This window comes from Bos taurus, chromosome 14, assembly GCF_002263795.3.
Source record: "Bos taurus isolate L1 Dominette 01449 registration number 42190680 breed Hereford chromosome 14, ARS-UCD2.0, whole genome shotgun sequence".
Lineage (NCBI taxonomy): Eukaryota > Metazoa > Chordata > Mammalia > Artiodactyla > Bovidae > Bos > Bos taurus.
The window spans coordinates 23,866,565-23,885,316 of NC_037341.1; the positions used below are offsets into that span (position 1 = coordinate 23,866,565).

The 18,752-nt window shown below is 42.2% G+C and overlaps 1 protein-coding gene across 1 annotated transcript; it reads right to left on the bottom strand.

Annotated features, from left to right (window-relative positions):
* Positions 1–586: 586 nt before the first annotated feature.
* On the bottom strand, positions 587–16,557 carry BPNT2 (3'(2'), 5'-bisphosphate nucleotidase 2). Its single transcript, NM_001046335.1, is given in 5 exon segments — positions 587–1,930; positions 3,382–3,543; positions 5,797–5,892; positions 6,949–7,111; positions 15,934–16,557. Coding segments are annotated over 5 exon segments (1,080 nt in total). The 5' UTR covers positions 16,321–16,557; the 3' UTR covers positions 587–1,658.
* Between the last annotated feature and the right edge of the window lie 2,195 nt (positions 16,558–18,752).

The window sequence follows — 18,752 nt, forward strand, 5'->3', positions numbered from 1 at the left end:
CCTGCAGGACTGGTGACCGGTTGCTGGAAACTGGGTAAAGGTAATGTGTGTATCACACTTGGGCCAATTCCCCAACGAGGACCAAGGACCTCAGATGGCGTGATCTGCAAGCCTAAAGTTAAAGTTGTAAGCACATTCCACCAGGTGAGGACGCCTGCCCTTCCTTTGGTCAACTTTATCTCCAAGACAAGAAAATAAACAGAAAATTGACCAAGCATTAAAAACTGATCTAGGGTTAAAGAGAGAGAGAGAGACAAGAAGAAAAAAGGAAACCATGAAACCCTAAGAAATCCCTCTCCTTATCAGTGTGTTATGGAACAAAATTGTGGCAAGGTCATGTGAAATGACGGTACTGTTGAACTGAAGTTTCTGATCGCGCTGAGAGAAATCAGACATCCCAATGAGAGACGGCTCACAAAACAAAGCTTGAATTACACTGACACTGAAAATATGTCATAACCTTTTTCAACCAGATTGTGCACACCTGAATAGGAAAAAAAATTCATCAAAAAGTACGTTCAATCTTCATTTTTTTAACCCAAAGAGAAAATACAAAGTATCTTAGGTTAATACTTTGAGAGCTTGGTTAGATCAGATCCATTTATTAATGGCAAAAGCCACCTTAACTCACTCTTGATAAAGAGGGAATCCCTACAGACATGGCAAATTTTTTTAAAAGTACTAAAACAAGGTTTTTAAAAATAATGAAGGCTAGTTCAATTCATGTAACTTCAAATAACTTTCAGTTAATAACAGAATAACATTATATTTTTATAATGCCTTATAGCATATTTTACCCCTAATGAGAAAAAGTACCAAAATTCTAACGTTAAGCCCTGAAATCTTAATACAAACCTTAGAAGTTAAAGATTAAATTTGGGTCAGGAGGGAAAGGACAGAACCATGCACCATCCACAGGGCAAGTGAAACTGATTAGCAAGATGGCAGAAATGTTGAACCCATAGGTACAAACACACGTCTCTTTATAAAAACAAACCAAAACGAAACAATACACACACACACAGAAATTACAATGCAACCGTCATATATCCATATTCTCTACTAGCTGGTGAAACTGTTATTAAAATTTCAAAGAAAAAAAAACAATTTGAGCTTTTTCTATTTTAATCCATAAGAAATATTCATTAACAGAGAATCTGTTGCATATTAATGAATCTGCAGCTTCTTGTGCTTTCTATCTGAATTAGGGGTAAAAATCCCCAATTATTTTATTTTCAATGAGATATAACTGTATAGTAGTATTAAACACCTACACAAAACAATCCTTTCTTCAGCCCAATTCTATATGAAAGTATTAACAAACTGAAGATTCATGATATTGTGTGAAAATGGTGACTCATAACAATGTAGACTCAGCTATAGATTTTAATTCACAAATATATATATATGCGCCTTGTGTATGACAACCGTACGAAAATAGTCTCAAAAATAAAGACAATACTTGAGACATGAAGCAACCCATTCTCCCTGACCCTGCATCCTATTACAGGGAAAAGAAGTCTCAGATGCTTCATAAATACTTTAAAAAGTTCGGGATGGCCTAAACCATGCATAGTCTCCACCGCCGCTTTGAAGCCTCAGCACGTCAGGCCGACCGTTCAGCTCTGGCGGGGCTGTGACCTGTCATCAAGCTTGGCTTACTTATGTCCCGTCTTCTCCAGATCCGGGAGCTTTCTGACCAGAGCCTGATGGTTCATCCTGATGCTGGCCAGGAGCCCCCCTTCAATGCCGTCGGAACCAGTGTAGCTAATTTCTTCACCACTCAGGGTGGTCATGTGCCCCCCGAGGGCTTTCAAGATGGCGTTGCCAGCACAGATATCCCACTTTTTGATGTATGTCACATGGATATATAGATCAGCTTTTTCTTGACTCTTATCAGGCACATCCAAGAGTGCTAAAACTTTATAACCTGCAAGATAAACACAGGATTTAGGTTATTATCTGGAAGAGAGGAAGAAAGGAGCGTACTGTCTTGGGGATGTTGTTGATACCAGCATGGGGTATGCAGGCGCTCTCTACACTGTCTCTGCAACTGCTAAATCTAAACTTATTTTTAAAAGGAGGGAGGAGGGTTCAGGATGGGGAGCACATGTATACCTGTGATGGATTCATTTTGATATTTGGCAAAGCTAATACAATTATATAAAGTTTAAAAATAAAATAAAATTAAAAAAAAATAAAAAGAAAATATAACAAACAAACAAAAAAAAAGAATAAAAGTAGTTTTTTTAATGTCACAGTACAGATGTTAAACCCAAATGAGCAAAACAATACTGCAATGTGTTCAAAGTAGTTTATTAAGCTATTCTCAAGTATAAATAAACATATGCCTATAATTTTTTAAATTTAAATCTACTTTGTGGTTGTCTTCTGAGAGGTGATACCTTCAATATGAATTGTTTGCTATGGACTATACACTGAAGCTAAACACCCCCAGGAGTCCCTTGAGTGTCTAGGAAGAATGGATTGGAAAGGAGAAAGCACAAGATAATGTTATTACCCTAAGTCTTTTGTGTAATGATGCAAAATTTTAAAAATAAAATAATAAAACAAACCCAGAAGAAACTGGGTCAAAAACCTATTTTATCCTATTCCTATTGGGAATTCTGCATATCACCTTTCCTGATCAACCTGACAGCCTATAAAAAAAAACAATGAAACCATGTTAACAAAGACATGTATAGGTCAGCAGTAAACTAAAACTGTTAGGCTTAAAAGTTAAAAGCATTACTTTTCTATTACTGTGTTGAAAAAGGTTTTCAAACACAAATGTTTCCTACTATGCTTCACAATTTATTTGAATTAAAACACTTCTGTCATAGCAAACAGCATTCAAAACAGAGTGGGCTAAATCCAGGTATGGCCTGGTTTCACACAGCCCTCAAGCTATGGGTGTTTTCTGTATTTTTAAAGAGTGGCTAAAAAAAAAATCCAGTAACAGCAGCCATTAGTGGTTCTAATAACATTTAACGATGGTTCCTGCCAGCCCCTGCTAAATACAGGGTTGTGATGGCTGGATCCTTCTTTCTCCCCTTGCGATGGTTACAGCTACACTAACAGCACAATCACTTCAAAGTCAGATCACATACAACAACCACCGATGTCAGGAAGAGATGTGCATATAATCCAGGATCAGAAACCACTGCTGTGAGACTGTTTCCGTTGTGAGACTGTCTGTACCCAGGAGGCAGGTGTGCCTGAAATCCCGCTCTCGAAATAACCAAGTAGGAGACCAGGCCTGTCCTAAAAGCCCCAGTGTCCACTCCCACTTCTTCCCAAGGACCGGATACCAATGAGCCTCCTGACATGGGCGTGGCCACGCAGGGCACAGTGTAGGCCCCACACAGAGCAGGAACATACCAGCACCGCCCGCTGGGATGATCGTAGTCTGGTTTCCGAAAGTCTGAAGAGCAACCTGTTTGACCATTCCTGAATGCGAGCGAGACACGACAATCCTTGGGGTCTTCTCATTGTAAGAAGTGCGGGCTTTCACATTTGATCCACCGTCTACCATCGCCCAGGCTGGAAAGCAAATGTAATAGCCAGTAATGGTACCAAGGCTTTTTTAAAACCAACATACCAGGAGTGACTGGAAAATACTTCTTCCCAAGAATTCTTTTATCTCCAAACAGGGAGCTTTGGTTTTTGGAGTACAAGGGTCATATGTTTATTTTTTACAACAGGCCATATTCAAAACTACAAGGGACGATGGAACCCTGCCCAGCCAGAAAAGTGACTAGTGGGTCCCTGTTGAGGAACATCCTGGCTCCAGAGCTCCCTGCAGGGCCACTGTGGGGTCTTCACTGGACCACACTGAAACTCAACTTCCCCACCTCCTGCCCTCCCTCTCACAAATCTGACTCCAAGAGCTTTCTCCAGTAAACATCCTGCAGATAATAATCACAAGAAAATAATAATCAGAAGAACCCAAAGGGCAGGATCTTCTCTGATAAGTGAGTGACCTGATCTCAACGAGTCAATGCTATGGGGAAAAGGGGGCCTGGAGGCTGATCTAATATAAGTGACCTAACAACCAAAAGAAATGCTTGTCACTTGACTGGACTGTGGTCTCAGTTAATAGGTTGTAAAATCCACTTCTTGAACAACTGGGGGAAATGTGACTATTGGATAAAATTGTTAATTTTATTACTAACAGTACTGTTCTTGTTTAGAAATATGTTCTTTTTACAGATGAATACTGAAATATATGGGGTAGAAGGTCATGATCTTTGTGATTATCTCTAAAATACATAGAAAATAAATGAATGAATAAATAAAAGCAAATATATAAAAATATCAACTGTTAAATCTGAAGTACATGAAAAGCATTATCACTTTTTGAAATTATTCGTAATAAAAGTGAAATAAGAAAAGAGAAACAAAAAAATCCTCTAAATTCTTTTTAGAAATGATCAAAAAACACAGGACTGTATCAAGAAGTGAATTTGCAATGCTGTATCTCTAGAGGTCAGTATTGTGTAAGAGAATAAAGAGTACATCTCAGTAGATATTTTAGTAGAATAATTTTAGATAAGAATTACTAATTTAATATTAAAAATATATATTTCAGACCACATAAACTCAATGCATTCAATCATAACATTTATATGGACAAAATTATTTCAAACACCTTAAAACACAGTTAGGTATTTAAATAAACACATGTGAATGATGATGATAAGGTAGTAGTGATAAGCTAAAACAACAGTTAACAGAATGTGTTCAACACTCCATCTATAAGAAGCCAAACAGAAAGTCCGTTAGGAAATAACAAATGGTTGGTACTTTGCTCCACAGACTTCAGACACTACAACTTCTTTCTACTAGCTACAGATTTCCACAGAGTGGATGGACTACGTCCACATTTATACAGAACTTCAGTAAAACGTGTACTATTTAAGCATCTCTTGCTTCTAAGAATGTCACTCAGTGAATTAATTCTAATTAAATCTGGTAAGATTTTGACCAGCTCTGTTCTAACTGCTGCCAGCAATATAGCTTCCACTATAGTCAAGTATAGCTACATTCTAGTAAATACGTAATACTTGGCAGTTTGTACTCTGCAACATCAATATGCAGTCTGGATCTGAACATCACTCCCCAAAACAAATCTTCGATCCAGGAAAGGAAGGTCACTCATACCTAATTAAGAGCATATTGATTCCTTTGCAATGTTTGCTGACTAGTAAAAGCACCTTATATTACTAAGCCTATGGTTGGGCGGGGGGGTGGGGCGTAGATTATATATTTTGATGGAATAAAGGTTTTTTAAAAATGGACATTTTATTATCCCCATTCTCCCTCCTAACATGAACAGATATGGAAACCAGGACCTATCTACCTCTCTGGTATCAACTTGCTCTGCATTTTCTTTATTGTAGTTCTAATTCTCTTTGGGCTAAGGCCACTTCACAGCAGATCCCAGAATGCACACGACCTCACGTGGAAGAGCCCCAAGACCGTATCCCCAGCAACAGCATGATGGAAACAGAGAGGACTGCAGCTGCTGGGCATCCACGCCCAACTGCATTCCCTACACACTAAGGATCACTTGTCTTCATATAACAGTTTCCATCCTCTAAACAAGTTCAGAAAGCTATGCTTTGTCATACATTACTAGCACCAACACTAAAATCCTCACTGTATCCAGTGAAGGGAGAGGTGGGGCTGACTCTAATAATTGTTGAATCACAGCTGAAATTTCCACAGGACCATAAATAATACAGGAAATGATTCAATAACATTAACTTTTGGAAACTTTAGCATATTTCTTACCTGTATATTCAGAAAATGGTTTATGTATTACTCCTAGCACAGGTTTACCATTTACAGCCACACACACCATAGTAGTAACATACTTCCGAAGATCCTCTACAAGAAAAAAAAAAAACAACCATCCAATAACAACAATTATTAAAATGTTGGGATTAAATATGAAAATTGAGTCTCAAGCACTCAAAAAAGACCCTGTACAAGGGGTGTACTCACTAAGTATTGTCACCATTATATCAGCACATCAGTTTCAGTCCAGGAAAAAACACTTGTAAAGGAACCTCTCAACAGTCCATGTTTCTATTATCTATTTCTGCAAACTTCTGTTTTAGAATTTGTTACTACTAGATACACACATCTAGTGCCTTCTCCCTGTTCTCCAAATAGACACTCTGCTGAGTGTCTATTTTGGGTCAATTTCTGTGCTTAAGCACAAGAATACAAAGGAGAAAAAAAGAAGAAGCCCCCACACTCAGAGAATGTATCATTTAGTTGGACAAATACATAAGCCACCAATTTTTACATACCAAGAGAATAAAGAAAAGACAGAAATTAGATAGCCTCTGGGTAAGATATAAGGCCTGGAAGAAAATCCACAGAAATAAAACAAGAGCTAGAACTGGATGAGAAGGACAGAAATAGGAGGTGGGGGAAGTAACTCTGATTTTGCCACTTACTTTCCCTGGGTGCCTAGGATTTACTATTTTTAATTCTAAGACTGGATACGTATGCAATAAAATCTAAATTCCCAACATCACAAGGCAATAGTGTATTGTTTATATAAATAAATACCTCAACAATGCACACCTCAATACACAAGTCAATATATAAATAAACACTTCAATAAACAGGTGTCCGATAGAAACCATTTTGTTGTTGTGACTGCCAGAAACTTCCCTTCACTAAAGAATCAGTGACACAGTGAGCCACTGTCACTGAGAAGAGGATGCTATGATACATCAGTCAAAAAAGGTTGACAATAACTAACTGATCCACTCCAGAAGTTTCAGAGCATAGTGCTTTAATCCAACTGGACAAGTTGTGTCCATATGGAAAAAATATTCACCACCAGGAATATACCACCTGCCCTTGTTCTGGTTCTCTAATACATAAAGGCGATATCAAGTCTGAGATCAGTTTTAATTGAAAAGTCACCCGTGTACTCCTGTGTGGCATCCAGTGGGTCAATCCAGACGGTGACGCTCTCTGCCGGCACTTCCTGGGGAGTGGCTATTTCCTTTAGGATGTCCTCAGGAATCTTCCGATCCCACAAGATCACCTCTTGATCAGATGCATCCACATGTTCCTCCGTATTGATCTGCATCAATGGTTGAGAATGGTTGACAGTTTAAAAGGTTTTAAAGAAAAAAAATACTACCTGGAAAAAGCACAATAGAGAAAAACAATTTAGATAAAATCCCCCAAATTGAAAGCAGATAAATTAGCACTTTTATTTCAAGGAAATTCTTTGCCAATGAAAATATATAAGAAATTCCAGATATGTTGTCTTCCAGTGCTTTCCAATTGAATATTCGAACTTAGCTTGTTGTGTAAGCAGGACAGAGAATCTAGAAAAATATAGAAAGAAACTAAGCATCAAAGAAACAAGCTATTTAAAGCTTAAAGATATTTAGGGAAAGAAATACATTAAAAAATGTGACAATGGACTGACAATATTATGGAAAACTGAACACAACAGTTAGAGGAAAGTGATAATGGATTTAAAAATAGGCCTTCAAAACAATGATAAAGACATCAATTCTCCCATCTGCAAATTGTAGATTTAAAGCAACTTCAATCAAAATCCCTAAAGGTTGTTTTTTTTTTTTTTAATCTCTTCTTAGAAATGGAACAAGCCACCTGGGGAAGGATAGAAAAAAAAAAAAGAAAAAATATATATGTATGTAAATGTCATGGTTGGGTGACTTTCCTTGACATATTTTGGCTTTCTCCCCAGCGTCACTGAGGTATAACTGACACAGCTGAATGTATTTAAAGCGTACAGCACGACAAGATGATACACGTGCACATTGTGGAGTAAGTACCACAATTAAGTTAATTAATGTATCTACTACTTCATATATTTCCCTTTTTCTATTTTGTGGTGAAAACACATGAGATCTACTCTCAAAGCAAATTTCATGTATATAACACAGTAATGTAAAACCACAGTCACCTTGCTGTACATTAGATCCTCAGAACTTACTCATCTTAGTTATAAATGAAAGTTCATACACCTGACCAACATCTCACCTTTCACCCCATCCCCTGGAATATGGGAACCACCATTCTACTGTTTCTATAAATGATACCATATAGTGTTTTTCTTTGTCTGGTACATTTCTCTTAGCACAACACCTTCCAAGTCCATCCATGTTGTCCCAAATGGCAGGATGTCCTTCTGTTTAAAGCCAGAATAACACTCCATTTTACGTGTATCATATTTTAAAAAATTAATTTATACACAGATGGACACTCACCTTGGTCTAGCTAAAGGTCTGTCAATTTTACCTTTTGAAAAAAACCAGAGGTCTGTATTGCTGGGAGTGCTCACAGGCCACTTGTGGGGATTTAGGGGTGGAGGGGGTTGCAGGTAAGGAGTCAGTGGCTATGGCAAGCTTCCCGACAGCATTTATGAAGAGGTTACTAGCAGCGCTCTGGTGAGTTCTGAATCCTGACTTAGGTGCTCCCATGGCTCCTTCCAGCCCTCAGACATGCAGACCACCCCAGTAATCCAGGTGAGGTGAGAAACAAGGAGGCCTCCTCAACAGTTTGCCAGGTGTACATGCACACACTCTTGTGGGTGTAATCACAGTCTGAGGGGGTCTCTCCTGGCACTGAGCTGTATTACGTTGACAGAGGGGCAACGCAAGAAAAGTCAAAATATTCCTCTTACTCTCTTCAATGCATTTTTGGAGTTTTTTTCCCTAGCAGTGTGTTGAAACATCTCTCCTGTACTCCTGGACTTCCATAAAGGAACTCTTGTCCATGGGAGACTGCCAAAATCAATGTTCTATGAGGGAGTGACAGCAGAGAATTCCTCTTCTGCCACCTTGCAGATGTTACCAGAAAGCATTTTGGCTACACAGCTCAGTTCAGTTCAGTTCAGTCGCTCAGTCGTGTCCAACTCTTTGCGACCCCATGAATCGCAGCACTCCAGGCCTCCCTGTCCATCACCAACTACAGGAGTTCACTCAGACTCATGTCCATCGAGTCCGTGATGCCATTCAGCCATCTCATCCTCTGTCATCCCCCTTTCTTCCTGCCCCCAATCCCTCTCAGCATCAGTCTTTTCCAATGAGTCAACTCTTTGCATGAGGTGGCCAAAGTACTGGAATTTCAGCTTTAGCATCATTCCCTCCAAAGAAATCCCAGGGCTGATCTCCTTCAGAATGGACTGGTTGGATCTCCTTGCAGTCCAAGGAGTCTTCTCCAACACCACAGTTCAAAAGCATCAATTTTTCGGTGCTCAGCTTTCTTCATAGTCCAACTCTCACATCCATACATGACCACTGGAAAAACCACAGCCTTGACTAGACGAACCTTTGTTGGCAAAGTAATGTCTCTGCTTTTCAATATGCCATCTAGGTTGGTCATAACTTTCCTTCCAAGGAGTAAGTGTCTTTTCATTTCATGGCTGCAGTCACCATCTGCAGTGATTTTGGAGCCCACATCTTAATGACAACACTAGGCCACCTTGGATGATGCAAAAACCACAGAATAAACTTAAAACAACAGATGTGACTCTGGGAAAAGAGAATCAGTTCCTGGGTCTTAATCACTACTTTTATTGTTGTTCAGTTCCTCAGTCATGTCCAACTCTTTTCGACCCCATGGACTGCAGCACCCCAGGCTTCCCTGTCCACCATCTCCCGGAACTTGCTCAAACTCATGTCCATTGAGTCAGTGATGCCATCCAACCATTTCATCCTCTGTCAACCCCTTCTCCTCCTGCCTTCAATATTTCCCGGCATCTTGATCACTACAGTTTCACAAAAATAGTAGTGCCAAGTCTGAGTGGCAAGCACTGTGCCTTATGATTAAGATCTCTGCCTAGAGTTCATCAGGTTCTTCATATTCTTTCAACTGACTATGTGCTAAAGTTACAGAAATGTGCTTGACAAAATCTTCACTGAGAGTCAGGTTGGGGAGAAACAAGCAGAGTAAGCAAGTTACCTGACCCACTTTTGCACAAGAGCTATTTGTTACTTGCTACTACCATGACACACCAACAAATTTAAGAAACCACTCCCACCATTGTAAACAGCCTTACCAACTCAAATCCTTTCCATGCTCCACCAGCTAGTTAAGCCCTAGAAATTCTACCTCCCAATTCTAAATAACTGTCATTGTGCTTCCCTGGTGGCTCACATGGTAAAGTGTCTGACAGCAATGCAGGAGACCTGGGTTTGATCCCTGGGTTGGGAAGATCCCCTGGAGAAGGAAATGGCAACCCATTCCAGCATTCTTGCCTGGAGAATCCCACAGACAAAGGACCCGGGTAGTCTATAGTCCATTGGGTCGCAAAGAGTCAGACACAACTGAGTGACTTCACTTTCTTTCTATAGTAAGAAAATTCTAGTTTGAACCCTCTATCTCTCACTTGGATTTCAAAAATAGCCTCGATTGCTCTTGCCTCCAACTGTGCATTCACTGATGCATTCATTCAATAATGATTTAATGACTACATATCCTAAACTGCTTTGGGCAATGGGATATAATAATGAACAAAACAGACCAATTATTGCCTTTAAGAGCCTTTCCTTCTCAACCAGGCAACATGCCATCTTCCTAAATCAGATGGTGTCGCTCCCTGCTAAAACCTTCCAATGACACTCACAATGACCTTTGCATAATGGCTGCCAAGAGCTGCTGACCTGAGTCTGAGGACTGCACGGGAAACACTGACTGAAACCGCCCACTCTGGCCAGACACCAGTATAACCATTTGCATGAGTTATTTTACAACAGTAGGTCCCATGAGGAAGAGGAAACTAACGAGCCACCACCAACTGAAGAATCTGGGAAAGGTTAAAAGGAAATGCCACATGTCTTACCAACTTCCCAGGATCTTAGGGTCTTGATGTCTTACTCTTCAATTCCCTGGTGAGGGCTAAGACACAGGCAGTAGTGATGAGAGTAGAAAGTGGATGGATTCTTGCTGGAATCCATCTTGGTTGAGTAATACCCGCGGCACCAGGAAGGACCCTGAGCCAGAATGATTGGATGCAGACAATCCAGAAAGTAATCTCATCACTATAAAACCCAAGACTGTGAGCCATACGGCAGACCAGTACTCCTTAGTTTCTTTACCCTCTTGCTCTCCAGCTGGGCGGCACCCTTCCCAATAAAGTTTCTTGCTTTGTCAGCCAAAAAAAAAACCCCAAAACCAAAAAACACCTTCCAAAGGTTTCTCATTACATAGAGATAAAATCCAGACTCTTAAAAGTACATCCAGGATGATCTGGCTCCAGTACCCTTACTCTATTTGTACCTTATTTACTCCATCCCAAACTCACTTGTCTTCAGGGAACTGCACCTGTACTCTCCTGTTCATACACCCTTCCTCAAACCTCTGCATGGTGGCCTGCCTGCTTGTCATCGTTCAGCTCTGGGCCCACATGAAAGTGCCTCAGAGTGGCCTTCCCTGACGAACACGGCCAGAGCAGGACCCCACCCCACAACGCCAGCACTCTTCCCACGTGATCTTATTTATTCTTTCTTCAATGCCCTTGTTAGCATCTGAAATCAATATATTTGTACATTTGTCATCTACCTTGACCCACTAGAATGTAAGTTCTGTAAGTTTAAGGTCAGCTTCCTTCATTACTACAGCTCTGTTCTCACTGCCCAAACCAGGGCCTGGCACGGCAGATGCTAAATAAATACTTCGTGATTGACAACACTAGTTTTCATCAATGTAGTTTCATTTCTTCCCTGTTAACACTTTCTACTCAATCTACTCTCATCACCCATTACTTGCTGGGTCTCAGTCTTCACCAGGGAATTGGAGAATAAGAAATCAAGACCCTAAAATACAGTAAATGCCATTCATATGACAGTTCAGTTACTCTGGAGCCAAAGAAACTTTGGGTCAATGCCTTAAGAAGGTAGTATTTACCGTATTTCTCCATAAATCATTACATAAGATATAATGCTTCACACTGTGCTTTCAGTAGGCATTCAACAACTATTTTCTAAATGGATACACAGGGTTCTCCAGCTGTCTTTTTTCTCCTTCCACCCAACAGAAGCCTTTTCCTGTCAACCTTTCAAATATTTCAAATCCTACAAATAATTATACATGGTCCTGTGTCTCACACCTTAAAAACAAACATGAAACAAAAAGTCCATAGAACCTGCTCTTGGCTAGAATGGAACACTCTAGCCAAGTTGCTTAGAGCCCAAATTCTTGTCTTTACTTAGTTTCTCTAGTCTCTATTTCCTTACTTCCCATCTTCTTCTGCTTCCTTCCCATCAAGCCACCAAGAGAACTCTCAAAGAATTTACCTATGACCTGCATAGAGAACCATTAGGAGTATGCGGTCTATCATCGCACTGCCTGAGTTCATTCCAGTTCCTCATTTTACCCTGTAGGTGACTTACCTAGACTAGTCACTTCATCTTTCTGAGCTGCAGTTACCTTATTGCTAAACGTGGATGATAAACGTATCTCCCTATTAGGTTTTTTGGGTGATTCAATGAAATACTCAGGGTAGTGCTTAACCCAGAGTAAGCACTTAATAAAAGCCGGCTGCTATTACTCTCACTAAATGACTGTTTTCAGTTTTTTGTGATCCTCGGTCCCCAGGCCCTGATCTTCCCTTTCACACTTCTCAAGTGCGTACTCCTTTTCCAGCAATTACTCCTGTCAAGAGAGAAGAGTCTAGCTCTCATCTCTGAGGTCAAGGATAGTACAGACCCAAGACTCCTACCAGCTAGGAGTATCATGCTTTATCATCAAATAAATCACTGCCAAAAAGTTTTGATAAGTCAAGGACAGGAGCCCCTCAAAAAGAGAGGTCCCTGTACTTTAAACCAAAACTATAAAGCTAATGTGCTCTGTGGCTGAAAATCCATTCCGAAAAAACTATCTTCAGCCTTCATTTTCATCATTATCCAGAAGGATACAATGAGAGACAGTGCCACATAAATGGCTGCAGTTATTTTTATTTCTACACTGAAATCAGAATTGCCAGTGAGTTTACGAAGAGGAGAAAGGATGCTCTAAGGACTCTCCCAAGATCCCAAATGAGAAAGGCTGAAGACCAAAGGGAATCAAGAGGTCCTAGGTCAAACTTTGAGTTTTCTTAGAATGTGCACCGCTTTAGAGTGGGGCTTCTCAACCTGAACACCAACTGAAAATCAGGCCAGATCATTCTTCATGAAGGGAGAATGTCCTGTGCATTCACGAGACTTTACCCTCTAGCTACTAGATGACACCAGAGTGCTGCCTCCCATTGTGACAACCCCAAATCTCCAGACACTGCTACATGTCCCCTTGGGGCAAAAATGTCCCCAGTTCAGAGTAAGTGACACCTGCAGTATCTTGTTACTAAGGAGTGAACAGCAGACAGGATGGCTCAAGCCTCTGACTCCATTTGTACAGGGCATCAGGATAAAAAGAGGATCTGTGGCTTCTCAATGCTAATTTTCCATAAGGACCATAATTTTCAGGTGAGGCTTCAAAAATAACTCGACATTTAAGACTGTACTTCTGGGTGTTGAAGGAAGAGAAAGAAGAAAGGAAAGAATCTAGGACTGAGTCACTACCTAGACAGCTACATTTGGCCTCTAGTCTAACATGCTGACAAAAGGAGACAGCTCATCATGATACCATCCTACTCTGATTTCGTCTAAATGAACATAACTTCCTCTATTTCAATCACCATCCAAGTAGAACACAAAAGAAGGACCTGCAAACATTCAGTCACAAGAAAACAAAGCTATTTTACATAAAGGCAGACTTCAATATCTGTAAACCCACTCCAGTGTTCTTGCCTGGAGAATTCCAGGGACGGGGGAGCCTGGTGGGCTGCCGTCTATGGGGTCGTATAGAGTCGGACACGACTGAAGTGACTTAGCAGCAGCAACATCTGTAAAAAGCTTAGTTTTTGTGCTTAACAAAATGCAGTTCATCACTCTTGGCAGTAATTCCCTTAGCGCTTGTCAATAAGAGAGAAAACAAATGCAGAATCCTACGGAAGTTACCCACAGAATAAAAGTTTTGGTAGAGGTGGGGTGGGACGGAATTTGTGTTTGAACATATATGTACATATGGCTATACATTTTCAATACTTAAGAATATTGAAAGTATTTTTGTACTGACCTTTTTTAAAAAAAAGTCAACTCTACTGTCATATTTCACTATTATTGCTTTCAAACTTTTACAATTTTACATTTTCCCGAGGAGATCATACTTTAGGCTCTAAACAGCCTCCTAAAGGTAGTTCTAAAGGTACTTCATATAAACTGTGAAGCGGAGTGTCATGAGTCTTAGGGCTCCCATTTGGAAGGTGGGCAAAATAAACTTTACTTCTTAAGGCTGCTGTGAGGACAAAGTCAAGTCTTATGTAGCAAGGGCTATACTAGCTAAAATAGTAATCAATACATGATTACTATCACTATTTTAATTACTATCACTAATTACTATCACTATTAATAAACATATTATAACTGTTCACACCAACTTTTCTGAAACTCCTGTTTTCCCCACAAACTCTGAACACCATATGCTTCAGAGAAATGAAAAAGAAATTTTACAAGCACATCTTATATTTAAATGCAAACACAAGGTAAGTATCATTTGTGATGGTAAAGCACCAAAGGACAAAAGAAAAACATGAAACATTCTGTTTTGTTGGAGAACTATCATGTCAATTACATCTGGTACCCAGCAGCTCATGATATGAAAGCCAAAGTTCCTTCCCGTACAAAAAGAAAGTTTAAAAAGGAAAGAAAAAAAAAAGATGAAGAAAGAAAGAAAAAGGAATAACAGGAAAGACTGGAGAGAAGGTTACACAAGATAATGCTACAATGACAATACTCTCTTATACGAACAACAGTAAAAGGTCAGCTCTTGCCCCAAAGCGGCGGTTTACATTTCACTGTTTATCTAATTAATGAAATTCAACTGCAAATAATTTTTCTTCCTCATCGGCAAAACCCACTGTTAGGTGAGTTAACACATACACTTAGGAAGTACCACCACACTATGTGAGCTCTTCCTCTGGACTGTAATACTAAAAGTTTTATGCATTCAGCAGCAGCTGCACTGAAATGATGAAGTTTAAAGGTATTAACAAATCCGAAATGTCTGGATTTCCCTAAGAAAATGTCAATTTCTTCTCCCAGAAACGTTCTTCAATTCTCATTCTTTGGAGTAAATACGGGCTACAAGGGTGAAGTCAGGTTGCTGGGAATCATACTCCCAAACACTTCCTTTAAGGGCCCCTCAAATATATGCCATCAAGACGGTCCTGGTGAGTCCACAGCTAAGGTAAACCGTGGTCACACTAGTCACAAATGCCCTGCATACTAACAGCTCTGCAGCAAGACAGATGTCTACAGTTCCCAGTCTTCAGCTGGCTCCTGGCAGGTCCACCAGGAAACGTGTATCGACCCTTCCAACAACTAAAAGCAAGAAAGATTGAGGGCCTCGGTGATTCTAGTCCTGCTGCTGCTGCTGCTGCTGCTGCTGCTGCTAAGTCGCTTCAGTCGTGTCCGACTCTGTGCGACCCCACAGACGGCAGCCCACCAGGCTCCCCCGTCCCTGGGATTCTCCAGGCAAGAACACTGGAGTGGGTTGCCATTTCCTTACCCTTTCATTTTACAGAAGAGCCGGTGGCAGGGAGTGAAGTTAACTTTCTCAGCCTTCGAATACCAGGGATACCAGACCCCAGAGCTCCAGATCCCCGGTGCCCAGCGGACGCGCACACCAGGGGAGGAGCCAGAAGGGCCGAGTCGACGACCCGTGACCTCCCCCAGCTCTTCCACCAACTTTCAGTGTGACCTTGAGCACCTCAATTTGTGGGTCTCCATCCCCAGATCCGCCCAATCGGAGACAGAGCCCGACCGCCCCGGGCTGTCGGAGAAGTCCAGGCGTCCCGGCCCGCGCCCACCCGGCCCGCACGGAGCCCACCTGCACGCTGGGGAAGGCGGTCTTGAGTAGGTAGAACATCTTGCGGTTGGACAACACGTCTCCACTGGTCATCTTGTCGTCCGCTCCCTCGCGCGTCTTCCCCTTGGACTTCTCGTGGAGGACGTTGCTCTCGCGTACGCGCCGCACCTCCTCGCCGCCGCGCACGGCCGCCAGCACCGATACGGCCAGCATCTCGCGCAGGTCCACCGTGCCCCCGTCGGCCGAGGCCGCGGGCCCCGCCGCCCCGCCGCCCGGCTCGCCGCCCAGGCCAAAGAGGCTGAAGCGGCCGGCCAGGAAGCCTGAATAGAGGTGGTAGAGCACGCCGAGCCCCAGCAGGCAGAACACGGCCACCCCCAGCGGGGACAGGCGGATGCCCATGGGGGCCATGGCGGGAGGCCGGGCGCTCGGGGCGGTGGCCCTCACAGGCCTCCCCGCGCTCCCGAACCGGGCGCCGCGCGGTCTATACCGGCGCCAGCTCCCCGGCGCCCGCGCGCCCCATTGCTCCCTCCCGGGAAAGACCAAGCCGCGCTGAGAAGCCCCCCGCGGCCGTTCCGAGCTCCCGACTCCCCCGGGGCAGCGCGCTCCCCGCTGCTGAGCCGGCCGGCGGGTCTAGCTTCCACGTTAGCCAACGGCCGGGAGGTGAAAGGGGAGCGTGGGTGTGTATCCGGGTTACGCGAGGGGGGGCGGGGCGAGTCAGGCTCCTCCCTCGGGGGGCGGGGCGGCCGGCCGGGTGACTGGGAGGCGCTGAAGTGCTCCGCCTACGTTGCTGTGGTCGGTCGGCGGTGTTTGGGTTTTCAAATCACTTCGGGGATGTGGCGGAATTACTTCCCAAGCACAGAAGGATGCCGAGTGCCTTGTGGAAATTCAAATTAAATCTCTCTTTGAACGACACTGTATGGCCGAAATAGAGTCCTAGGGACAGTCTAAACTTCCCATCACTCTGATTATTGAGGAAAAGGGGACAAAACGAGGCGTTTAAAATCTATGCCTTTTTCGTCGACGCTTGTGCGGAGCCTGTAGCTTTAAGTCGCCTCTCGGCGCTCTTACTGGCTGAGCTGGGAATTGGGCGGGGATGAGAGGAAGTTTATTTGACTTTATTCTGTTGGCACCCCTGTCTGAACGCATATGCATTTATGTCTGTCTGTAGGTGTAGATTTTCCCCTGTACCTTCACCTGCCAGAATGAGCCATCCTTTATGCAGGTGAAGAACTTGCCTTGGTTCTGGGCTTTCACTATTTGAGAATACACTCCCGGCTTCCCTCATGGCCAAGTCCACTTTACCCACACCTTCCTCCCAAAGGCTGAGAGGGGAGAGAGATTGCCCGCGAGACTCCACTTGATGTAAAGATCTTCCCAGGATGGTCAGTCTACAATATGTAATCTTTGAATCAATGTAAGCCCTTCATATGTACTTACAGAAGCGTTTAAAAGGAGTGACTGCCTTCTGCTATGCTAGGGATTTTAGCCATAATAAGTGTTCACTAAATTTAAATAAGTATTATAATAAGCATTAATGTTTATCTTCCATCCTAACAGTGAACATTAACATGAGCAGTACTATTATAAATGTTAGAATATTTATTTAAAATCAACTTAAAATGTAGCCAGTTTTACTGTTTATAGCCAAAAGTCATTGGGTTTAAATGAGCTTGAATATTAACGACCTTAAAAACTGCAGGTATACAGAATGAATTATGAACATCAATTGTTGGGCAAGTCATTAGAGACAGGCAGACTTTTACACTTCCTTAGAGTTTAGCGTCGGAGAAGGCAATGGCAGCCCACTCCAGTACTCTTGCCTGGAAAATCCCATGGGCAGAGGAACCTGGTAGGCTGCAGTCTATGGGGTCGCTAGGAGTCGGACACGACAGAGCGACTTCACTTTCACTTTTCACTTTCATGCATTGGAGAAGGAAATGGCAACCCACTCCAGTGTTCTTGCCTGGAGAATCCCAGGGACGGGGGAGCCTGGTGGGCTGCCGTCTATGGGGTCGCACAGAGTTGGACACGACTGAAGCGACTTGGCAGCGGCAGCAGCAGAGTTTAGGGTACCTGTAGAATTTGCATGTGGTTAATACAGATACAGTAAAGGAAGATCATAGATTGGTTTCCTTGCTAAAAAATAATCACAGCACAAAATAAGGTACAAATACAAATCAGTGTAGTAACAGTCCGTGGAGTGCTGACAGCACCAAATCTCAAGGAACTGGCACTGTCCTGGTCAGCTTTGGAGAGCAACTTCACAATTAAGCAAAGCTGCTTTCCAAAGAAATCTGAAAGCAAAGGTCACAGGGTAAATATGGTTACCAAATCCAGGGATAAATACAAAGACTAGGCTTGAAGTGAAGGCTTAATTAACTTCAACAGAACCACCCCATGAGATCAGCAAAAGATAGGAGTTGGTTGTAGTTATGAAATATTAAAAGCATTATGGAAAAGTCTGGCTGAGGTTTGTAAAAATAATCAGCAGTATATTCCAAGGATATTGGAAAGCAATATTGGGCTATGCTCACTGGCATTATACAAAGCCTTAGTGAGACACAGAGAGAGTTACTAAAAGCTCTGAGGCATTTAAACTGCAGGAAAGGTGTTTAAGAATTGAGAGAGAAGATGCCAAGGCACATGCACAGAACGAGACTATGTTTAAATATCATAGTTCCAAGTGTTCTAGTATTCAGGTGACAATCGATAACAGCTAATAGATGTTGATAATTGGTAGCATGTAATCATTAAGAGAAACTTTATGACAAGAAGAACAATTTAACTAGTTATATTTGGGACAGTGATGTTGTCTTGGAACCTTCATAGGAATTTGATTA